The 26,033-nt window shown below is 43.8% G+C and overlaps 1 protein-coding gene across 1 annotated transcript in view; it reads left to right on the top strand.

Moving 5' to 3' along the window:
* TBCK (TBC1 domain containing kinase) overlaps positions 1 to 26,033 on the top strand; it is a 481,012-nt gene that overhangs the window by 291,865 nt on the left and 163,114 nt on the right. Inside the window, exon 21 of the mRNA XM_077278374.1 lies at positions 9,895 to 9,931. Coding sequence (XP_077134489.1) covers positions 9,895 to 9,931 — 37 coding nt within the window. The remainder of the gene's footprint in view (positions 1 to 9,894; positions 9,932 to 26,033) is intronic.

Here is a 26,033-nt window from a genome sequence, read left to right as displayed (position 1 = left end):
GTCTTAGCATTTGCAGGTTTAAGGTTTCCATTCTACCTAGTGGACAATCTCTATTATTATTTCCAGCCACTGTCTGCTGCTGCTTTCCCATCAATATGAGCTGTAACAAACATCCGTAACATGTTCCTTGTAACAGAATAGATTAAGCTTACAGCGGTTGGGAAAAAAGCATCAAAACCCAGTTTGATGTAACGTATAGGCTGCCTGCTTCGTATTCCAGCTGCCGAGCCTTTAGATGCATCCAATTTACACCCTGTTATAGGTCAGCGAGCAGATACAGAAAGAGCATAGGAAAGCAAGTGTCCAACACCAGCTGAGACCACTTCTGATCTGTAACACTGGCCAGCTGATGAGAATTCTCATCAATAGCGGTTAGACGGAAATAATTGTACAATAGCTGGATGGATAGTCTGTCAGGCTGGGGAGAATGACAGGCTGATTGATTATATAGAATGATAGACTGATTACAAAGAATGACAGACTGATAGAATATAATAAGTAGATACCATATATCCCTACCCATCACTCCCACAGACTATTCCCTACTGTACACATGCTTTGGCAAAACTAATGTTTTTTTGGTTCTGCCAATAAAACATTTTTGAATTTGATTTACTATAGAGAGATAGATATTGGAGATGGAAACTGAAGATAGTTAACTAGGTGGATAGATAGCTTCATGGTTAGATCAACACCATATATACACTGCTCCAAAAAATAAAGGGAACACTTAAACAGAATATAAGTCCCAAGTAAATCAAACTTCTGTGAAATCAAACTGTCCACTTAGGAAGTAGCACTGTTTGACAATCAATTTCACATGCTGTTGTGCAAATGGAATAGACAACAGATGGAAATTATTGGCAATTATCAAGACACACTCAATAAAGGAGTGGTTGTGCAGGTGGGGACCACAGACCCCATCTCAGTACCAATGCTTTCTGGCTGATGTTTTGGTCACTTTTGAATGTTGGTTGTGCTTTCACACTCGTGATAGCATGAGACAGACTCTACAACCCACACAAGTGGCTCAGGGGGTGCAGCTCATCCAGGATGGCACATCAATGCGAGCTGTGACAAGAAGGTTTGCTGTATCTGTCAGCGTAGTTTCCTGAGGCTGGAGGTGCTACAAGGAGACAGGCCAGTACACCAGGAGATGTGGAGGGGGCCGTAGGAGGGCAACAGCAGCAGGACCGCTACCTCAGCTTTTTTCTGCAAGGAGGAGCACTGCCAGAGCCCTGCATAAATGAATGTCCTCCAGCAGGCGACAAATGTGCATGTGTCTGCACAAACAGTTAGAAAGCGACTCCATGAGGATGGTCTGAGTGCCCGACGTCCACAGATGGGGGTTGTGCTCACAGGCCAACACCGTGCAGGACGCTTGGCATTTGCCACAGAACACCAGGATTGGCAAATTCGCCACTGGTGCCCTGTGCTCTTCACAGATGAAAGCAGGTTCACACTGAGCACATGTGACAGACGTGATAGAGTCTGGTGACGCCGTGGAGAGTGATCTGCTGCCTTCGGCATGACCGGTTTGGCAGTGGGTCAGTAATGTTGTGGGGTGGCATTTCTTTGGAGGGCCGCACAGCCCTCCATGTGCTCGCCAGAGGTAGCGTGACTGCCATTAGGTACCGAGATGAAATCCTCAGACCCCTTGTGAGACCATATGCTGGTGCGGTTGGCCCTGGGTTCCTCCTAATGCAGGACAATGCCAGACCTCATGTGGCTGGAGTGTGTCAGCAGTTCATGAAAGATGAAGGCATTGAAGCTATGGACTGGCCCGCACGTTCCCCAGACCTGAATCCAATTGAACACATCTGGGACATCATGTCTCGCACCATCCACCGTCACATTGCACCATAGACTGTCCAGGAGTTGGCGGATGCTTTAGTTCCAGGTCTGAGAGGAGATCCCTCAGGAGACCATCTGCCGCCTCATCAGCATGCCCATGCGTTGTAGGGAGGTCATACACACACTACTGAGCATCATTTCCTTGTCTTGAGGCATTTCCACTGAAGTTGGATCAGCCTGTAACTTCATTTTCCATTTTGATTTTGAGCATCATTCCAACTCCAGACCTCGGTAGGATATTAGTTGTGATTTACGTTGATCATTTTTATGTTTTATTTTTCTCAACACAGTCCACTATGTAATGAATAAAGATTTTCAACTGGAATATTTCATTCAGTGATATCTAGGATGTGGGATTTTAGTGTTCCCTTTATTTTTTTTGAGCAGTGTATATTCTGTAGATAGATAATGTAGATAGATTGTTAACTGGGTGGATAGCGAGATACTGTAGATAAATAACTAGGTGGAAGGATAGATATAGCTAAATAGATGCTGAATATACAGTAAATATATATACAGTTAGGTCCATATATATTTGGACAGAGACGTTTTTCTAATTTTGGTTATAGACATTACCACAATGAATTTTAAAGAAAACATTTCAGATGCAGTTGAAGTTCAGACTTTCAGCTTTCATTTGAGGGTATCCACATTAAAATTGGATGAAGGGTTTAGGAGTTTCAGCTCCTTAACATGCGCCACCCTGTTTTTAAAGGGACCAAAAGTAATTGGACAATTGACTCCAAGGCTATTTCATGGACAGGTGTGGGCAATCCCTTCATTTTGTCATTGTCAATTAAGCAGATAAAAGGCCTGGAGTTGATTTGAAGAGTGGTGCTTGCATTTGGAAGGTTTTGCTGTGAAGTAAACATGTGGTCAAAGGAGCTCTCCATGCAGGTGAAACAAGCCATCCTTAAGCTGCGAAAACAGAAAAAACCCATCTGAGAAATTGCTACAATATTAGGAGTGGCAAAATCTACAGTTTGGTACATCCTGAGAAAGAAAGAAAGCACTGGTGAACTCATCAATGCAAAAAGACCTGGGCACCCACGGAAGACAACAGTGGTGGATGATCGCAGAATAATCTCCATGGTGAAGAGAAATCCATTCACAACAGCCAACCAAGTGAACAGCACTCTCCAGGAGGTCGGCGTATCAATATCCAAATCTACCATAAAGAGAAGACTGCATGAAAGTAAATACAGAGGGTTCACTGCACGGTGCAAGCCACTCATAAGCATCAAGAATAAAAAGGCTAGACTGGACTTTGATTAAAAAAAAACATCTAAAAAAGCCAGCACAGTTCTGGAAGAACATTCTTTGGACAGATGAAACCAAGATCAACCTCTACCAGAACGATGGAAAGAGAAAAGTATGGCGAAGGCGTGGTACAGCTCATGATCCAAAGCATACCACATCATCTGTAAACACGGCGGAGGCAGTGTGATGGCTTGGGCATGCATGGCTGCCAGTGGCACTGGGTCACTAGTGTTTATTGATGATGTGACACAGGACAGAAGCAGCCGAATTAATTCTGAGGTATTCAGAGACATACTGTGTGCTCAGATCCAGCCAAATGCAGCCAAACTGATTGGACGTCATTTCATACTACAGATGGACAATGACCCAAAACATAAAGCCAAAGCAACCCAGGAGTTTATTAAAGCAAAGAAGTGGAATATTCTTGAATGGCCAAGTCAGTCACCTGATCTCAACCCAATTAAGCATGCATTTCACTTGTTAAAGACTAAACTTCAGACAGAAAGGCCCACAAACAGCAACTGAAAACCACCGCAGTGAAGGCCTGGCAGGGCATCAAAAAGGAGGAAACACAGCGTCTGGTGATGTCCATGAGTTCAAGACTTCAGGCAGCAATTGCCAACAAAGGGTTTTCAACCAAGTACTAAAAATGAACATTTTATTTAAAATTATTGAATCTGTCCAATTACTTTTGGTCCCTTTAAAAACAGGGTGGCACATGTTAAGGAGCTGAAACTCCTAAACCCTTCATCCAATTTTAATGTGGATACCCTGAAATGAAAGCTGAAAGTCTGAACTTCAACTGCATCTGAATTGTTTTGTTTAAAATTCATTGTGGTAATGTCTATAACCAAAATTAGAAAAATGTTGTCTCTGTCCAAATATATATGGACCTAAGTGTAGATAGATAATGTAGATAGATATTGTAGATCGCTACATCCTGTACACAGATACAGTAGATATAAAGAACGATAGGTAAATGGATTGACAAATAGATAGATATTGGGTAAATTGTTCTATAATATATAAATAGATAATATATGGATAGATGTTAGATAGACAGAGATATAGATGATAGATAGATAGATAATAGATATGATATAGATAAATAATACTGGTGCTTCTCACTAAATTAGAATATCATCAAAAAGTTAATTTACTTCAGTTCTTCAATACAAAAAGTGAAATTCATATATTATATTAAATCATTACAAACAGAGTGATCTATTTCAAGTGTTTGTTTCCATTTATGTTGATGATTATGGCTTACAGCCAATGAAAGCTCAAAAGTCATCTTTGTAACTTAAAATAATTAACAAGAAACACCTGCAAAGGCTTCCTAAGCGTTTAGAAAAGGTCCCTTAGTCTGTTTCAGTAGGCTCCACAATCATGAGGAAGACTGCTGACTTGACAGATGTCCAAAAGGCAGTCACTGACACACTTCGTAAGGAAAGTAAATTTTGAATTTCATTTGGAAATCAAGGTCCCAGAGTCTGGAGGAAGAGTGGAGAGGCCACAATCCAAGCTGCTTAAGGTCTAGTGTGAAGTTTCCACAATCAGTGATGGTTTGGGGAGCCATGTCACCGCTGGTGTAGGTCCACTGTGTTTTATCAAGGCCAAAGTCAGCGCAGCCGTCTACCAGGAAATTTTATAGCATGTCATGCTTGCCTCTGCCGACAAGCTTTTTGGAGATGGAAATTTAATTCTCCAGCAGGACTTGTCACCTGTCCACACTGCCAAAAGTACCAATACCTCGTTTAAAAACAACAGTATCACTGTTCTTGATTGGCCAGCAAACTCGCCTGACCTTAACCCCATAGTGAATCTATGGGGTATTGTCAAGAGGAAGATGAGAGACACCAGACCCAACAATGCAGACAAGCTGAAAGCTGCTATCAAAGCAACCTGGGCTTCCATAACACCTCAGCAGTGCCACAGGCTGATTGCCTCCATGCCACGCCGCATTGATGCAGCAATTGATGCAAAAGGAGCCCCGACCAAGTATTGAGTGCATTTACTGAACATACATTTCAGTAGGCCAACATTTCAGCTTTTAAAATCATTTTCAAGCCAATGTTATAAAGTATTCTAATTTACTGAGAAAATGACTTGGGTTTTCGTTGGCTGTATATGTATAGAGAGATTGATACTAGATAGAGAGAGATAGATAGATAAACAGATAGATACTAGATGGAGAGATACTAGCAAACACCAAATCCTGAGCCGGTACAGAATGAGCGCCCATAGTGCCATAGTGAATCCTAGCCAGACCGACAGAACTACAAGCCCCGAGAGAGCAGACTCTGCCAGCAGTGCCCCCAGGAGGCTGTGGAGGATAAGACCCACTTCTTGCTGAGGTGCCCCAAATACTCCACAGTGAGGGACACTCTCAGCAAGAGACTGTCTGATCTCTCTCCAGGTTTCACCTCCATAGATAGTACTGGGGGAATAGGATAGTGCAGCAGCCATAGCAGTGCAATATGTCAGTGCCTATACCCCACCCTGGATGCATGCCTTCCCCCATTTCCCCCATTATTTCACCACTTGCTTTGACAATGGTAACATGTATTTAGTCCTGCTATAAAACCCATTTGAATTTGAATTGAGACACTAGAGAGATAGGAAGAAACTCCTACCTAAAGGAGTATGGGGGAGGGGTAAGTATGAAGATGATTTTGGCTGAGACTACGAGGCTTTGTACCCATTGCTGTCTGGAATGCTGCTTAATTTTTCCCCTTTTTTTACATGTGCAGATAGGTAAGTGGATGGATAGGCACAAATAGAAAATAAATAGATACAAATGAAAGTAGATAAATAGATGGATATTCCTGTATGCCAGGGCCAATGACAGGGCACAAGTAAATGGTTTCCCTCTCCCTGTCTTCCATACCTCAGTGCTGATCTAAAGCAATGTAAGACGTATTATAATATCACCAGCTCTGCTTTATGATCTTTCACTTTAGCAGCAGTTGCAGGCTTTTGTATTCAGCATGGATAGAAAAATTGTATTTTGTGGTCTCTGTCAAGATTGTGCTTACCGGAGAGACATTAGGAGAAACCTTTTTCCCAAGTTGTGATTTCCACCCTTCGCTGCTAGGGGGCACTGTGGGACAATATAAGTAGCCTGCGTCTCTGGTTTGTAGTGTAGAAAATAAAAATAGGAAATATTTTTAAAGAGACCCGCACACCACAGTCACATTTTCAATCAGTTCACATCACCTTACCTATGTTTCTGAGTATTCCAGCAGTTATTCTGTTTTATATTGTAAACATTTTTCTGTAAAACTGTTCCATGATATTACAGTACAGATTAGGCTACGAGCATCTGTAGCAGCAATATTTTGGACAGAATTGTTTGGGTGTCACAAAGTTTTCACTGGGTATTAGAAACAAATTGACATATTGCAATCATCATATTATGTCGCTGTGTACTTTGTTGCCTTTCTACCCAGCTAATTCTTCTCTTTTCCATTAGATCTGTGGCATCACATGATTAAAAAGTGACAAATTGAATCCTTCTAAGCTCAATGTAGAAACAGGGAGGTCAATTTTCCCTGTATGAGTCATCTCTAAAAGTTCCTGGGAGAGGAAGGAGAAGAGGGATTGTGTCAGGACTCAGAGTTGATGAAGGGGATGACTCATGCAGGGAAAAGAGACTTCCTGTTTCTACAAAGAGCGAGAGAAGAGAAGAATTAGCTGGGGAGAAAGGCAAAATGAGCAATTGTAAGTACACAGTGCTGTATAATATGATTTCAACATATTTAGAGATACAAATTTTGATGGGAGCACTTTAAGAGACTGTTAAATGGGACATCAGTGTAAAAAGGAACATGCCTTATTGCTGCGTTCTCTGGCACCTGCTCCACCAAGAGATTTTTTTGGGAAAACTAAAGAGGGAGACGTGAGTGCCCTGGCCAAAGCATGCTGGAGCTAATTGTAAAATCATGGATACCATGACGGATACCTGACGGACCCTATTATAAATAAATTATAGTCGGCATCATTACTGTCCGTGATGTGACAGATTTGGCACTGGAAATGCCTTCATGAAAGGAAAATCATTCAGGGGTTACACGTATAACTAATGCTATACCAATTATCAGTTATTCTCATACACACGCCCTGTTGATGTCGTTGGCTCTGGATAACTCATGTCCACTGCGCAGGGATCGGCATTTTCAAATAGTTTACAGGCTGGTTAAGAGATGAATTACTAGAACAGCATGGAAAAGCTCATTTCAATTCTCATTTTAATGACCGGGGAAACAATTAAAAAAACAACAATTATTCAGCCATTCTGACATGCAATTTCAAAGTAAGTAGATTAGCCTCATCCGGTCTAACACTTATTTAAAGGGAATCTGTTACCAGGTTTATGTTTCCAAATCTGAGAGTGGCATAAAATAGACTCACTTACTGAACTTCTTGCTATAGTTTTTATAGAATGATTGTTTTATCTGCTGCAGCTTTGCTTGTCTTCTCAATAATGAGCTCTGTTCCTATGTAGAGAGCTGTTAATCAATGGTGGAGCGAGTGGATTGACAAAGCTCATGAAGATCGAGGACTACACAGCACAGGTTCATCATTGAGAGGACTAACAAAGCTGCAGTAGGTTACGAAACGTTTTATTAAAGGAAATCTGTTATGTCTCCAAATGCTATGAACCTGCTGATATAGGGTTAATCTGTGGGTTAATAGTATTACATTGTTGCCCAGACCCTTAATGAACGTGCAGCTACTTGGAGAAAATGAACTTTATTCCTCCTGTAGCCACGCCCTGGCACTTTGATTGACAGCTCACCCTGCTGTGCATCTGCAGCGCATACTACTTGGAAACCATTTTACATTACAAGAGAGGTGTACAGCTTCTAACATGTCGCATTGTAATTCTCTTTAAATACCTTTCTAAGGTTTGCTATAACCATGGTACATTCTAGCCGCTCCTTGACCTTGACTTTAAAACAAACTTCTCACTTGTACAGCAATTCTCTATTTAGTAAAAAGATAAAAAGAAACTCCCAAGCCTCCATGTCTGCTACACATGTATTTTTTGAACAATATGATATTTTCATTTTCTTGCACATGTGAATTAGCTCATTGTTTTCTAACTGAGTAGTAGCATATGGTTCATGGCTTCTGTTCTTTTACCTTCTGTTCTCCATGAGCCCCGAGTGTCCTCCAGAACTCTTGTGTGCTGTTGTCCTTTGATGATCTTCAGCAGGGTGTGTGACCTTGGTACTTACTGCATTCATTTACTTAGAGCCACCAAGTACTTGAGTCATTTCCACTGTACTGATCATTGAACTGTTTCCTCCCTGTTTGCCGACCAAGTGGGCACAGAAGCTCGTTTTTAGTTATTTTTTTATCATATAAATTAGGATTTCTGCACAAAAAAAATTAAACAAAGTGTGTTGGTTATGTTAATACCCTAAAGAGGTAATCTCAGCTGGTGGATACCGGCCTGGTTAGGCTGGGTGGCTTACCTCTGTCCTCCCTTACACCCTTCCAATGATTCAGTGATTCATTCGGCTATTACATTTTTGTTTTCAGTAGAAAAGAGCGTACATCCAAAATGATCTACCTAACCTGAGCCACCCTGTCACTACCATATGCTTCAATCAAAAAAACTAAGTTTAAGGATCTCCTATGTTTTATTTAAGAGCAGTTCCTCTTAAAGGGAATCTTCCAGCAGGCTTTTGCTATTTAATCTGAGAGCTGCATAATATAGGGAAAAGAAAGCTTGATTCCAGGGATGTGTCATTTACTGGACTGCTTGGTGCAGTTTTGATAGAATTCTTGTTTGTTTGATGTAGTAGAGCTAAGACGTCTGATCTATATAAAACCCCACCCACACCCCCGACTGTCAGCTTCTTGTGTGTACTGTGCATTGTCAGCAAACTGCCAATCTGTGGTGGAAGGCGGAGTTACAGAATAGCCTGACTGCTCTGCACAGGAGATGTAGTCCTATAATAATAAAATCCTGTTGATAAAATGCTGATTGTATTGAAACTACAGCACACAGCCTAATTGGGCTCTTGAGTCCTACATTATACCGGTCTCAGATTAAACAGCAAAAGCCTGCTGACAGATTCCCTTTAAAAACATAAGTCATTCTGTGCTACCAGTTTAATGAAAGAAACACCAAAGTTAATAGTAAGCTAGAGTAACTCCCATCCCCACAAAGAAAGAAAAAAACTAAAATTCACATTATTATCAACCTAATTATCAGTTTTTAAAATCACCCAATTGAGTCCCCCTATCATAAATAACAGAGACCTAAGGATATCCACTGCATCAAATATTGAGTAGTAGAGCAAGAGTAAAAGATGAAGGCCAGAAAACAATCTGAGATAAAGGGAAAGACTTTACTGAGTTGGATCAATACTAGAATTCGGTATCTAATTTCTTGTTACAAAATCAAGAAACAAAGAGGGATCATTTTCTTCTTTTTTCTATCTTGTGCATTTTAGTGAAACCTAAAAATATATTGATCCATTTCTCAGGAGTCTGAAAAGGCGACATGACGTCTCCATGTGATTTTTTTTTTTACATTTTAAGGAAAAGTGCCACTGTGTCCAAATTCCAGTCTAGACACCGTGCTGTTATGTTTTGTGAAATAAGTTCACATTTAGTTTTATTAGTCTTCACTTTTCAGAGCGACACCTCCATTTGTGGGTACCGTGTAGCATATTTGTGACAATGACATTACTCATCACTGAAAGGTTGTTTCTTCCGAGGACAAATTGTTCCCACATTGATTGCATCTTCATTGTCTTTCAGCTCTACGCTATTCCTTGGTTCCTCACAATGTTCACACGTAAGTCTCCAGTTTTTCTATTTTGTTCCTGTGTTCTGTCTTATTGCTTTACGTCACATTTTTTTGTTCTTGTCTACCCGCATTCTTGACATTTGTATTGCATTATGCTTCGGTTTGTCGTGTTTGCTGATCACAGATATTAAATGTCAGCAGTCACCCAGTAGCTGCCAGTTACAACGCACCCTGCACTGACACAAAGGGGTTAAAAGACTGTAGACAGATGAAAACGGATATGTCATTGAAACTGAGAGGTAGATTGTTGTGGAAAATGAATACGCTGAGTCTATGTGGAATGAGAAGACTTTGGAGTAATAGGAGTTCAATCAAGGTGGAAGATTCAAACCTACAAGGCCAAATTCGTGCCTGCTGATGTGGCTGTTTCTTTGAGAAGGTTTCGTGTCTTATAACTCTACTAGTTTCTCATACAGAATGAAGAATTCTTGTCAGGTTTGATTAAACAATTAATGCCTAGATGCGGGAATTGCTTGCATCATCCAAGCAGGAGCAGAATTTGCAAGTAAATCACGCTGCTTTTGACAGTGCCAGAACAAGAAGAGGATTCTCTCATTTAACACTAGCCAAAACTCACTTTAGAAAGCAATTTGCACTTCTCTGAAATACACTTGAAATGAAAAGCCTTCTTAAATAGGTTAAATAAAAATCAAGACCATTGCTTCCCATTTGTAATTACGAGCCTTTAGGAAGTTGAATACATTTGAGTCGTCTTCAAGAAGCCCGTAGTGCTGTAATAATTTTCTATTTAAGATATTTGCATATCTTGTTGCGTAAAGTGGCCCGATACCGCAAGACAAGAGGGGCTTAACACTTTCTTAAGTCCACTTCACAGGCCATATGAGTTAATTAAACAAAGATACAAGACAATTGCTCATTATAGGTGACTCCAACCTTGTTTTGAAACGTCCTGGAGTTCAGTTTCTTGGATAGGTGATTGCACATGACCGTCCATTATCTGTCGGATCAATGACATTTCAATAATTGGAATATTCATAATTAAAGGGTGTCTGTCACCCACCAATGATAAATTAAGCAAAGTACACAGGACTGCAGAGACCCGTGTGTCGTAAACAGTGCATTTCCCCCTCTCGCCAATCCCCTAATAAAAAACACTGACAGGCCTGGGTGGGTTGAACTGGTCGGTCACAGTTTACTAATTGATAAGCAGAGAAGGGCAATTACAATTCGCAACGGACTCATCGCTGAAGGCCCCGTCAGTGACCTCTGGGCGAGCAAGCCGATGAGAGGTTACGAACCTTTGCCCCCCTCTACCCTACCACCACAGAGGATCATGCGTATGACCTACACAGGACTCCGACCCCCACACAACATCATTAGGGCCTGTTCAACTCCCTTCTGCAAGCTGGCCATAAATATGTTGAGCCCGATGTCCATGAGATGAATGCCTTTCCGTCTCAGTAAAGCTGAGTTGTCTCCTAGCTCGTTGTGGCGAACCACGATGCCATAGTTTTCTTTCACAAATTTCACCATCTTTGTGTTGATCCTTTTCCTTGATTTGTCGATGGCTTTCACGTCCTTGGCTCCGTGCCAGACCGCTCGTGGTATTATCTCCGACCACACCACCACCATATCGGGTAATAAACAGGCAAACAGCTCTATGTCCGTTGACATCACTGTATAGAATTTGCCACCTTTCCGCTTGGCCAAATTGTTACCGCCGGCGTGTAGCACTAGTATCACCAGCCCTTTTGCCCTCTTAGCAATGTCGACCATCTCCGGGAAGATCTGATGCCACTGGAGCCCTCTGATGCCTCTCCAGTTGACCTCCAGCTTCGGGATGCCAAATTTTTTTCAGCTCGGCCGTAGTTTGGTCCAATAGACAAAAGAATGTCCCACTAGCCAAACTGTGGGCTTACAGCCACCTGTAAGAGACAAGATGTGTTAAAGCAGGTCTGGTCTTATTTATCTGGCAAAACATGCGGATATCCAACGACCCATTCTCTGTACTTCGACTTCCGATACTCCCACTCTAGCTGCTTCGGTGGCCACCCCTATTCAGAAGGAATGTGTCCCGTATTCTTTTGGGTTAACGCCTACTGGCTCTAAGCACTTTTTAAAGATTGCGTGAAACTGATATTTAGTAAGAGGGGACCCGTCGGTGTGTGAAAGAAAGAATATACCCGCGTGTCTTATTACCGTATAGCGTCTGACTATTTTTAAGGGGCATATAGGGCCGTCTGCCGCCTCAACCAAGACCCACGTCCCTCTACCGGTGGGGTTGCATTTAGATTTCCGCACCCTAATGCGCAGAGCGTCACTGCATATAACGAGGTCTTCGTTGATTAAACCACCTACCGATGCTGTTTTTGACCTCGGCACTAGTTCGCTAATGCGAACTGCCCCGAAGAATGCGATTGCAAATGCTGCAGATATTAGTGTTGACTCGTATTGTGACTTGCACACTGATGAAGAAATTGCAATAATATCGTGTAATAGACTTAAAGAAAAGGGGCGACGACATTCCTGACTAGGTTGAAGCCTTTTCCAGCCTTTAACGGCTTGCTTGATGAAAAAATATTTAGTTACGTCCGCCCTCCCCATTAGCTGAAAGAAAAAGGCTATTATAAATACCGTTGCGCTAATGTAACTGACACGCCTCTACGCTTGAGCCGATCCAAGAGTTCTGCTAACACGTCGCATCTCGCCCGATTACACCTATCGACTGGTCTTCCTTGAATTAGTGAGCACCACTCTTCCTATGCCTTACTCTAAACCTGCCAGGTAGCCGGTGTCACTGAAGCTCAGATTAAGGGCATCCGTGATTGGTCACCGTGTCCCAAAAGGAAGGAGGACACTTTAAGCCCGATGGCTGTACGTTGGTAAGGAAGACTTTGAAGGCCTGCCAATAGGAAGATAACAGAGTTAACAATTTTATCATCTACAACCGACGTAAATCTGGCACGGCACCAGATCTTGTGTTTCAGGCATAATAGTGCTAGGCGGCGCAACAGCTCTTAATATGGGCGGGAAAGAAGAGGACATGCTGTTTAAGCTTTTTGCTGTTCGGTTAAAAATCTGATGTTCACATTTTTTAATTGGGTACCCCAGAGCTCCACTGATGTTACTACCGAAAAAATTTCTACCAGTGCTGGGATGCGGCCCCAGGCAGCCGTGGTCCACAAGTCTGGCCAGCTGCCTTTGCACCATTGGCCCTTGTAGATTGCCACAAAACCGTCTGTGATATTTCCACCCACCACTAGGCCTAGATCTTTGCTTGGCGTCTCTTGAGCCATGACGCATGTATGCCCATTGTAGGATACTAGGAATGTCATCCAGACAAACAAATACGCTTTCAGGGAGCGGTTGAGTATAATTCGGTGGCCCGGCTGGACAATGCCCTTCATTGCTAGCGATAATCTGCGTGAAAAAGCTCTGCCCACTGGCATTACGCAGCAAGCAAAGTTGAGCAAACCTAGCAAGGACTGCAATCTGCTGTAGGGTGACCATTACATTGGTGTATATTTTGATGCCGAGGAAAGGCAGCACTTTGCACGGGCCGACTGTTTTTGCACGGGCACTTTGCACGGGCCGACTGTTTTTCCGGTGATAGTGGTACTCCGAATTGCTGAGATATAAACTTAAACTTTTGGAGAAGGAAGGAGCAGAGTTTGGAGTCCGTGTCCAACGAACAAAAATGGTCGAGGTAGTGAATTGTTGAATTGCTGGCTGTTTCGTATCGTACTACCCAGTCTAGGAAGGTACTGAAAAGCTCAAAATAGTGACAGGAAATGGAACAGCCCATCGGTAGACACATGTCGAAATAAAAAAAGCTGGTCCACCTTACAACCCAACAAATGGAAGCATTCAGGGTGCACGGGCAAAATAAGGGAAAGCTGACTCTATGTCGGATTTTGCCAGCAGGGCACCAGGCCCAGCTGCGTGCACGAGTTCGACTGCCCTGTCAAACGAAGCATAGGTTACAGACTTTTCTTTCGCTGGTATTGTGTCATTAACCGAAGCACCTTTTGGGTAGGAAAGGTGATGTATCAGCCGATATTTTCCGAGTTCTTTTTTGGGAACAATACCTAATGGCGAGATTCTGAAATTCCTGGAAGGCTACGATTTAAATGGGCCCACCATCCTGTCTAGTTCTACCTCTTTTTTGATTTTTTTATGTAAAATCTCAGGGAATTCGCTCGCTGATTTTAGATTATTTGCCGATATAGGTGTTTGGCTAAATTTGAAGGGGATAAAAAAGCTGTATTTAAAACCGTAATATAGCTGCTGTGCAGCTTCTGCAGCGCCCCGGAGTCCTGGTCGTTGCAGTAATGTTGTTCTTCCACCAGGGGGAGCGATATTACGTCTGAAGGCAATAAAGGAGATCTTCTGTCCAGGTATCACAACCGCACACAACACACTTCACACTCCAGCCACCAGGGGGAGCAAAGGTTCTATCTACTAGGCCACTCCTCACAGTTGGGTAAAACTGGTAGTTGGAGGGAAAGTTAGAGAGTTCCTGGCTGGGGACCGAGACAGAAAGCTCTCCAGACCGATCTGGCTGGAGGGAGTTCCAGTCAGATCCAGACTGCGGTCTGAGGAGGACGAGGGTCCACGGAGCTGCGCCTGCCCCACGTGCGGCAGCATCCTAAGAAAGAGACATTGAAGAGAAGTGTATTGCAGTGAGTGAGAAACGAAGTCATAGCAAAAAGGAGAGGAAACCAGAAGGAGTTCTGTCCTGTGAGAGGCTGACTCCTTCTGAAGCGCAGGAATACCGGTGGCCAGAATACCGAGGGAGTAAGGATCTCTATGCCTTACTTCAGAGACTGGCAGGACAGTTAATTCTACGTTGGCTGCCCGACCTTTATACACAGGAGACACGGTGGCAACTTGTGGGGGCCGGGGCGTCTCTAGGGTCCCTATAAAAAGCCTCAGGCCACCAGTCATATGTGTTTTGTTCTATCCGACCACGGGGAACGGTGAGAGGAGTAATAACAGTGAGGACCTTATTGGAGCTTATGCAAGTAGGGACCTACTGTGTTACTGTGCGCATAGGAAGGCTATTGAATTCCACCTGGATAAGGGGACTCTGGATTTGCCTTCAGACCGGCCGGACTCTGCCTACCCTGTGATCCGGTGCCCTGGACTGCGGACACTGAAGCCTTCAGGAAAGGTAAAGAGATTGCAACCTTGTGTCCTCGTTATTCACTGCGCCTCACACCATCCACCATCTACACTCTGAGAAGCCCTGGGGATACACTTCACCTGTGGGAAGGTATACCATCAAGCTGCCATAACATCACCCCAGCGGACCCCTAAGCAGCGTCGGTCACCCTGACCGAATACCACAGGTGGCGTCACGAACTACCCCTTTAAAGACCTTTCCCATAAGAACTATTCCTTTTACTCAACACCCCTGAGGGCCACGGACCGGGTCAGCCACCGTGACATCCCCACTGAGAACTGAAGGACCCGGTACCGAGTACTCAACGGCCCCACTGGGGGCGATCCACTTCTTTATTGGGATAAAGGCTTAGCCATGGGCCCATTGCGGTTACGCTCACCTGGATTATGCCTCGTAAGCGCTTTGTTTGCTTGGTGGGTACACCTGGATGCAGGGTGTCCACCTCCACAGGCTGAGCATTCGTGTCTATATTTACAGGACCCGTGGAATCAGCAGTATCCTTCGTTAAATAGTAAGCAGGCCCCTGGTCCATGTACGACCACTGAATTCTGGCCTGCGGCTGCCGAACGATAGGTGGTCGCTGCTGAAATGGGGGGTTGATTTTGAGACAGCATAAGTCGTAACCATACAGTACAGACCAAAAGTTTGAACACCCCTTCTCATTTAAAGATTTTTCTGTATTTTCATGACTATGAAAATTGTACATTCACACTGAAGGCATCAAAACTATGAATTAACACATGTGGAATTATATACTTAACAAAAAAGTGTGAAACAACTGAAAATATGTCTTATATTCTAGGTTCTTCAAAGTAGCCACCTTTTGCTTTGATGACTACTTTGCACACTCTTGGCATTCTCTTGATGAGCTTCAAGAGGTAGTCACCGGGAATGGTCTTCCAACAATCTTGAAGGAGTTCCCAGAGATGCTTAGCACTTTTTGGCCCTTTTGCCTTCACTCTGCGGTCCAGCTCACCCCAAACCATCTCGATTGGGTTCAGGTCTGGTGACTGTGGAGGCCAGGTCATCTGGCGTAGCACCCCATCACTCTCCATCTTGGTCAGATAGCCCATACACAGCCTGGGGCTGTGTTTGGGGTCATTGTCCTGTTGAAAAATAAATGATGGTCCAACTAAACGCAAACCGGATGGAATAGCATGCCGCTGCAAGATGCTGTGGTAGCCATGCTGGTTCAGTATGCCTTCAATTTTGAATAAATCCCCAATAGTGTCACCAGCAAAGCACCATCACACCTCCTCCTCCATGCTTTACGGTGGGAACCATGCATGTAGAGTCCATCCGTTCACCTTTTCTGCGTCGCACAAAGATACGGTGGTTGGAACCAAAGATCTCAAATTTGGACTCATCAGACGAAAGCACAGATTTCCACTGCTCTAATGTCCATTCCTTTTGTTCTTTAGCCCAAACAAGTCTCTTCTGCGTGTTGCCTGTCCTAAGCAGTGGGTCCTCTAGCAGATGTGTCTGCTGCTAGAACTCTGTGTGGCATTGACCTGGTCTCTAATCTGAGCTGCTGTTAACCTGCGATTTCTGAGGCTGGTGACTCGGATAAACTTATCCTCAGAAGCAGAGGTGACTCTTGGTCTTCCTTTCCTGGGGCGGTCCTCATGTGAACCAGTTTCTTTGTAGCGCTTGATAGTTTTTGCCACTGCACTTGGGGACACTTTCAAAGTTTTCCCAATTTTTCAGACTGACTGACCTTCATTTCTTAAAGTAATGATGGCCACTTGTTTTTCTTTACTTAGCTGCTTTTTTCTTGCCTTAATACAAATTCTAACAGTCTATTCAGTAAGACTATCAGCTGTGTATCCACCAGACTTCTGCACAACACAACTGATGGTCCCAACCCCATTTATAAGGCAAGAAATCCCACTTATTAAACCTGACAGGGCACACCTGTGAAGTGAAAACCATTCCCGGTGACTCTCCTGAAGCTCATCAAGAGAATGCCAAGAGTGTGCAAAGCAGTCATCAAAGCAAAAGGTGGCTACTTTGAAGAATCTAGAATGTGAGACATATTTTCAGTTGTTTCACATTTTTTTGTTAAGTATATAATTCCACATGTGTTAATTCATAGTTTTGATGCGTTCAGTGTGAATGTACAATTTTCTTATTAACAGAAAAACGGCTCGCACATCCTAACCAGTGTGAATAGGTGCATACCAGGAGCAGCTACCTCCATACATAAATATACAACAAAGGTTGCACTCTATCGTGCCAAAGCATGTCTAATATGGAATACATGAAATTTGAATAGCAAAATGGCTTTTGAACATTAGAAAAATATTTTAAGAGACGCTTTGCACAGAATTTGATATAAAATCAAATAGTGTGAGCCCATCAACTTCGTCAAAGTGGTCTCAGACTGATGGGTCCCTGACCTCCCTGTCCAAATGTGAACACTTACCAAAGGCCAATATCTGTATGCCTGGGTGAATGTGGACACCTCTATTCATTCTATTTATTTTTCTAATGTTCAAAAGCCATTTTGCTATTCAAATTTCATGTTTTCCATATTAGACATGCTTTGGCACGATAGAGTGCAACCTTTGTTGTATATTTATGTATGGAGGTAGCTGCTCCTGGTATGCACCTATTCACACTGGTTAGGATGTGCGAGCCGTTTTTCTGTTAATTCCATGTTAGCTTACTGGCTGTGCACTCCTCCCATCACCATGTGGTTTTTAATTGCATCTTATCACACTTGGTCCCGGCTAACTCATATGTAGGCTTTGCTGAATAGAGGTGTCCACATTCACCCAGGCATACAGATATTGGCCTTTGGTAAGTGTTCACATTTGGACAGGGAGGTCAGGGACCCATCAGTCTGAGACCACTTTGACGAAGTTGATGGGCTCACACTATTTGATTTTATATCAAATTCTGTGCAAAGCGTCTCTTAAAATATTTTTCTAATGTTCAAAAGCCATTTTGCTATTCAAATTTCATGTATTCCATATTAGACATGCTTTGGCACGATAGAGTGCAACCTTTGTTGTATATTTATGTACAATTTTCTTAGTCATAAAAATACAGATAATCTTTAAATGAGAAGGTGTGTCCAAACTTTTGGTCTGTACTGTGCGTCCGTCACTTTTACGCCCCAGCCCAGATCCAGTTGCATGGCCAGCCGCCTTCGGAACTCCTCGTCGTACCGCCTCCATGCAAAACCGCCGTGGGACTTGTATGAATTATATATTAGGTCCTGATAAATAAATAGTTTGTAACAGCGTTCGGGATGGTTCTGGCCCATGATGCAGCCAATTATTCATAGTTTGCGCTATTTTTGGTTTATTCCTATCGTGTAGCCGTTCGCCTGTCCTCCTTTCCTTGTCTACGGACTGTTGGTCTGCTGATAATAGTGATCATATGTTCACAAAATCATTATCCAATATCTTTTGTTTGGTTACTAAGTCGACATGTGCGCCTTTTTCTTCAGAGGAGGATGGGGAAGGTCTGCGGCATGTATGCCTGCGACCATCGTGGCTAGGGGTTGTGTTGGGGGCGTTTGTTTCGGGATTTGGGTGGTCATTATGACGGCTATGGGGCGTGACTGGCAGTGTAGGTGTAACGAGAAAGATGGCGTAGTTACGGTTAGACTAGCGCCATGGGGTGTGCTTGAGGGGGCATGGGGGTTGATGGAAAATCACTAACGGTTTGTGTTTGAGACCATGGGAGTGTTGGGGGTGCATAGTTTATTATTTATGTGTTCGTGTTTTGGTGCGACAGTGTGCATGCTTGTGGCATACTCTCTTAGCTGCAGAGCGGGCTGGCAGGTCCGGTTGGACCGGTCATCACACTCTGCGGCCGCATTGTGGGCTCTGTCACCTGACCCCACGCTGTGTCCCCCCAGCAGGCACATCGGCATTGCCTGCGTGGGGGGACATATCGGGCCCGGTGTGGGCTGGCTGGAGGTCCATGATGGTTTGGCACAGGGGTGGGGGGGCCAGTGCAGCGCTGTGTACAGAGGCTCGGGCCTGGCCTGTCGGGGCCTGCAGCCTGGGCGCCAAGAAGCAGGAAGAAGATGTGGGCGGAGCTATCCTAGGCCTAGCTGCGCAGTCGGCAGCTCGGGCTGGCAGACCAGAAGTGGGCAGGGCTTGCGCGGGATTTGTGAAGCCGGTTGTGCCCGGGCCTTCTGGGATTGTGGCCGACCCGCCGCCTACGTGAAGACGCTCTAGAGGGCGGGAGGACCGCGTGGAGCGTCTGCCTGCCCGCGCCACCTGAGCAACGTGAGGGGCGCCGGCCGCAATGGAAGCAGTCCCGGATAAGCCAGAGGACTGACCAGCGGGCGATGTGACCGCAGGAGGTGGGTACGGGGTGGCCAGCACGGGGGAGAAAGCCAGGGGGAAGTGAGCGACATGGACTGTAAGGCCGGGGAGGAGGCCAGGGGACAACAGGGCCCCAGGGGATGCAAAGGAGGCCTGCGGCCCAGGAGGGGATGGAGCCCCGGTGGATGCAGGGGAGGCCTGCGGGAAGGTTAGGGGGTCGTGAGAGGGCACAGGGAGGTGAGTACCCAGGCGGGACATCAGTTCTCGTAACCAGTGCTCACCTTCTTGTGCTGCTCTCTGCCGCACGGCCTCAATCATAGCTTCGGACATGGCTGCAGGGAAGATCCGGGGGTCCTCAGGACAACAGCTTCCAAGGGTCAGTCGGGGAGAAAGAGGCAGGCACTGACCCCGGGCACCTGAATTTAACCCCTAAGGGTGTGGCCGGACGATCTTCCTCTTTCTTCCGGTTGGTCAGTTGGGCGTCCCAATTATGGCATCACCTGGGGAGTAGTGGGAGGGGGGAATTGAACACTGCACAGTTTCCTTTTTAGCTTTCTCCTAGTGGCTTTGCAGTCAGATGCACATTCCCAATACGGTACTGTGCCTGCCATTATACAGGGGACTGAGCCCAAGTAAATCCTTTAGTTTAGTGTTTTAAAACTTGGCTTAATGTCTAGAAAACAGTGCCTGAACAGAATCTTCCTGTGTGCGCATGTACACAAGGCAGTGCCTGCTCTAGTCAAGGCAGTGCCTGCTCTAGTAAAGGCAGTGCCTGCTCTAGGAAGGCAGTGCCCGCTCTAGGCAAGGCAGTGTTTTCTATCATGGTACAGAAAGGGAAGTTATATGATCTTAATTCAGGAAATGAAAGAAACGCACTGAGTTCTGGGCCACACCATGATGCACCAAGCACCCTAAATTGTATATTGGTCAATTAGTGTTTTCTGGACAATAACTGCACGGATTAATACTAGAGACGGGCAGATAATTTCACGGAACTCTGATCCATCAGCCAGGTCAGTAGCCGCTGGATGGGAGGCTCGCAAATCTCTTATCTACTGGGATCAATGATGTGACATTTGATTACCACTCTCATGTAACGTAACATAGTAGCATAGTTAGTAAGGCCAAAAAAAGACATTTGTCCATCCAGTTCAGCCTATATTCCTATATTCCATCATAATAAATCCCCAGATCTACATCCTTCTACAGAACCTAATAATTGTATGATACAATATTGTTCTGCTCCAGGAAGACATCCAGGCCTCTCTTGAACCCCTCGACTGAGTTCGCCATCACCACCTCCTCAGGCAAGCAATTCCAGATTCTCACTGCCCTAACAGTAAAGAATCCTCTTCTATGTTGGTGGAAAAACCTTCTCTCCTCCAGACGCAAAGAATGCCCCCTTGTGCCCGTCACCTTCCTTGGTATAAACAGATCCTCAGCGAGATATTTGTATTGTCCCCTTATATACTTATACATGGTTATTAGATCGCCCCTCAGTCGTCTTTTTTCTAGACTAAATAATCCTAATTTCGCTAATCTATCTGGGTATTGTAGTTCTCCCATCCCCTTTATTAACTTTGTTGCCCTCCTTTGTACTCTCTCTAGTTCCATTATATCCTTCCTGAGCACCGGTGCCCAAAACTGGACACAGTACTCCATGTGCGGTCTAACTAGGGATTTGTACAGAGGCAGTATAATGCTCTCATCATGTGTATCCAGACCTCTTTTAATGCACCCCATGATCCTGTTTGCCTTGGCAGCTGCTGCCTGGCACTGGCTGCTCCAGGTAAGTTTATCATTAACTAGGATCCCCAAGTCCTTCTCCCTGTCAGATTTACCCAGTGGTTTCCCGTTCAGTGTGTAATGGTGATATTGATTCCTTCTTCCCATGTGTATAACCTTACATTTATCATTGTTCAACCTCATCTGCCACCTTTCAGCCCAAGTTTCCAACTTATCCAGATCCATCTGTAGCAGAATACTATCTTCTCTTGTATTAACTGCTTTACATAGTTTTGTATCATCTGCAAATATCAATATTTTACTGTGTAAACCTTCTACCAGATCATTAATGAATATGTTGAAGAGAACAGGTCCCAATACCGACCCCTGCGGTACCCCACTGGTCACAGCGACCCAGTTAGAGACTATACCATTTATAACCACCCTCTGCTTTCTATCACTAAGCCAGTTACTAACCCATTTACACACATTTTCCCCCAGACCAAGCATTCTCATTTTGTGTACCAACCTCTTGTGCGGCACGGTATCAAACGCTTTGGAAAAATCGAGATATACCACGTCCAATGACTCACCGTGGTCTAGCCTATAGCTTACCTCTTCATAAAAACTGATTAGATTGGTTTGACATGAGCGATTTCTCATAAGCCCATGCTGATATGGAGTTAAACAGTTATTCTCATTGAGATAATCCAGTCATCATCACAGATGAGATAATGCCAGCCCGACTATTTAAAAGCCACCACATGGAGTCCCAGAAGGAAAGCATTTTGTGAGCCTCCCATCCAGTGACCAGAAACTACTGACCTCGCCAGTGGACTAGAGTCTCGTAGATTGATCAGCCCATATCTAATACACTAAATGTATACTTTTTTCCCACTATATGATGTGTACTACATTTGATTTGTGTTTGGTGACAGACTCCCATTTGCAATTTACAACAGTTGGTGATTTGCTAAGATCAAGTCAACAATTCTACGGTCCTAGATGGGAAAGTCTCAGAAGATAGGGGTATATTAAAAAAAAAGATTATCCAATAGGGGCACTGTATAGAGAGAAAAGGACCTAAGACTGAACCTTGAGGAACCTCGTCAGTAAGGAGGAGAGGAAGAAGAGTAGTCAAAAGATTTTTTTTTTTTGCTTTGCTTATAAAGCGACATCATATTTTGCAGGGCTTTACAGACATTACCATTGCTATCCCCACTGGGGCTCGCAATCCAAATTCCATATCGGTATGTCTTTGGAGTGTGGGAGGAAACCCACGCAAACCCAGGGAGACCATGCAAACTCCTTTGAAGATATTGTCCTTGGTAGAATTTGAACCCAGAACCCCAACATTTTATAGCAACAGTGCTAACCACTGGGCCAACGTGCTGCGTCTGAGAGGGAGAAGGAGAACCTAGATAGAGAAATTTCTATGAGGCCTAGAGAGTTGTGTAGCTAGTTATCCAGTATGCATAGTGAGGAGGAGCTAGTCAACCCATGTTTCAAATGCTGCCATGGAGTAGTAACCATTAGATTTAGCTGTCAGTAGATCATTTGAGACTTTAGTAAGGGTACCGTCACACAGTGCAATTTTGATCGCTACGACGGCACGATCCGTGACGTCGCAGCGATCGTATGATTATCGCTCCAGCGTCGTAGACTGCGGTCACACGTTGCAATCACGGCGCTGGAGCGATGCCGAAGTCCCCGGGTAACCAGGGTAAACATCGGGTAACTAAGCGCAGGGCCGCGCTTAGTAACCCGATGTTTACCGTGGTTACCAGCGTAAAAGTAAAAAAAAAAAAACCGTACATGCTCACCATCTGATGTCCGTCCAGTCCCTTGCCGTCCGCTTCCTGCTCTGACAGATCCGGCCGTACAGTGAGAGCAGAGTGCAGCGGTGACGTCACTGCTGTGATCTGCTCTCACTTTCCGGCCGGCAGACAGTCAGAGCGGGAAGCGGACGGCAAGGGACCGGACGGACATCAGATGGTGAGCATGTACGGTTTTTTTTTTTTTACTTTTACGCTGGTAACCACGGTAAACATCGGGTTACTAAGCGCGGCCCTGCGCTTAGTTACCCGATGTTTACCCTGGTTACCAGCGAACGCATCGCTGGATCGCTGTCACACACAACGATCCAGCGATGTCAGCGGGTGATCAAGCGACGAAAGAAAGTTCCAAACGATCTGCTACGACGTACGATTCTCAGCAGGATCCCTGATCGCCGCTGCGTGTCAGACACAGCGATATCGTATGGATATCGCTAGAACGTCACGAATCGTACCGTCGTAGCGATCAAAATTGCACTGTGTGACGGTACCCTAAGGGCAGTTTCAGTAAAGTGTAAAGAAAGGAAACCAGATGAAAAGGGTCAATAAGAGAGTTATCTGTGAGGTTTGCGGATTAGATGAGAGTGCACCAAGTGTTCCAGGAGATTAGAGATAAATTGGAGATTAGAGAAAGGTTTGTAGTTGGCAGCACAGGTCTGGTCAAGGGATGTTTTGAGGAGTTTTTTTTTTTAGTAAAGAGGTTATTAAATTATTGTCAACCTAATTAGAGGCTTATCGGATTTAATCAGCTGCCTGATGTGTATGAAGGGACTCCAAGTGTCTCCATATGACAAATGTCAGGGGCAAGAAGGGAGGAGAAGGAACTGATTGATATTGAATTTTCTGCAGAAATTAGGCAGCTTCTTACTGAAAATACAACCCCAATTCCAAAAAGGTAGGACCCTATTTAAGATGTAAAGAAACAAGAATGCAGTCTTATAGAAAACTTTTATAGGTACTGGTATATTGTATTCAGAGCATAGAATACATTTCAGAAGTTGAAAGGTAGGTATTTTTCCATTTTATTTGAAAAGATAAATTCATTTGGAAATTGATGACAGCAACACATCTCTAAAGATTTCAAACAGGGTTAATAAGAGGGTGGAAAAGTAAGTAAAAAAATATTATAATTTGTACTTCTGGCTTGATGAAGGCCTATTATGGCCTCATTTTCGTACCCTAGCGATGTGATTTTAAGGATGGAATAAATGCTATGTTTTATCCTCTTATACTCTCTGATTCCTCAGAGTTTTGGAATCTTCACATCTTGAAAGGCACAATCAGTGCTGAGCATTACATAGAGGTTTAAGACAAATATATGCTCCCATTCAGACAATGCCTATTTCACGGAAGGCCTTGCACAGGTGATGGACCAACCGTCTGCAGTCCAGACTTTTCATTGGTCTTTTAACTTCCCAGAGGTTTACATACTGTTATGGATGCGACACAATGGTAGACATCGCCCTGTCCCAACGTTTTTGAGATGTGACCAGACCTGTCCATCAACCTCCTCCAGTAGAAAAACACTGGACTTGTGAAAGCTGTTTTCTAATTGCAGGAGGCTGATGGACTGGTCTGGTCACATGCCCCTTCAGAAACTGTCTTTTTGAAAATAGGAGCTTTGTGCAAACTGTGAAGAAGGTGCAGTAACAAAGCAGCCTGCGTTTTACAATGGAGAAGAACCTTTCAAATTTTATATAATAGTAAGTGCCACAAAATCATGTCTCCAATACATTTGTTAAAATAAAGTGGACAATCTCTTTAAGTTTATTGGGACTATCATTTGTACATGATGATGGTGATTTAAGTACGGTATGTTATTTTCAGATATATATTTAACTTACCGTAATAACTTAAAAAGGACTTATCACCAATTTTTTTTATGTTGGACTAGACACACAATGTAATAGTGGCTGCAGAACGAAAATAAAGGCTTTTTTGTTTGTTTTTTTTTCTTTTGCCTCTCCATTGCGTAAATATTAACAATAAAAGTATTAGGCAATGAGTTAATGTTTGTTAAGTGGGTGTTATCAGATAGTTTTCACTGGGGCCGTGTATTTCTACCTGTATGATGCTGATCAATCATAAATAGGCAACAACATATTGGAGAAAGAAGACCATGCCTCCACAAAAAAATTAGAGCATGTTTCTCAGTGCAAGAGATGTATGACAGATAGCCCTGATCTCCTGGTGTAACCGCTTGCGTGATTAGAAAGAGTACAGATGATTGACACCTGTCCAATAAGCTAATTATATAAGCAGAGCATGCTGTCATTATATGTTTTAAACAGGGGTAGCCTACCTGTTCTGGGCTATTCATGTGTGAGATGAAATGACAGACAACCTGATCTCACTGTAAAGTGATTACAAGAGACATAAGTTTGATTACTGACAAATCTCCGGATAGACAGGGCGTGGGGCAATGCTGCATAGCTGCCAATGCTAGGAGAATATGAGAGCTGATAACTGTTTGTAATATGACACAGCTAAACTCAGCTGTGCTTCAACCCCCCACTCCAAACACACACCCACTCTGCTGGCAATTTATTTGAAAGTTGTCAGTTGTCTGTGCTCTATTCCCAACACTGTTTAATCATACAGGAGGATAGACCTAAAGATGCAGAACTATCTGTTACTACATCTCACTCGCTGAGAAACCTGCTCCAAACAATTGTGTGGGCATGTTTTTTCTTCTGCAGTGTGTTGCAGCATTCTTTTGATTGGTCAGCATCATACATGGAGACAAAGTACATACCTCCAGTGAAAACTATCTGATAACGCCCACATGGACTTAAAGGTTAACTCAATAGGTGCCAAGTTGCTAATATCTCCACAATGAAGAGACAAAATGTAATACAAACAAAAAGGTTTTATTCCTTTCTGCAGCAACTATTGCATCATGTGTCCAGTTTAACGTGAAAAATTTGGTCAAATTTAAACACCTTTATTTTCTAATTCAAATAGAAATCAACCTTTTCTTGCTGCACTTGTGCGCTATTTGCACAAAGCTATAGATACTAAATCACCTTCTGTTTGGTAATGTGAAGTGTCATTTCACTAATTTCAGCTGTCATTCACATAATTATAACTTGGCAATT

Source organism: Ranitomeya variabilis, chromosome 1 (genome assembly GCF_051348905.1).
Source record: "Ranitomeya variabilis isolate aRanVar5 chromosome 1, aRanVar5.hap1, whole genome shotgun sequence".
NCBI classification, from domain to species: domain Eukaryota; kingdom Metazoa; phylum Chordata; class Amphibia; order Anura; family Dendrobatidae; genus Ranitomeya; species Ranitomeya variabilis.
This window is presented reverse-complemented; position numbering and strand designations above follow the sequence as displayed.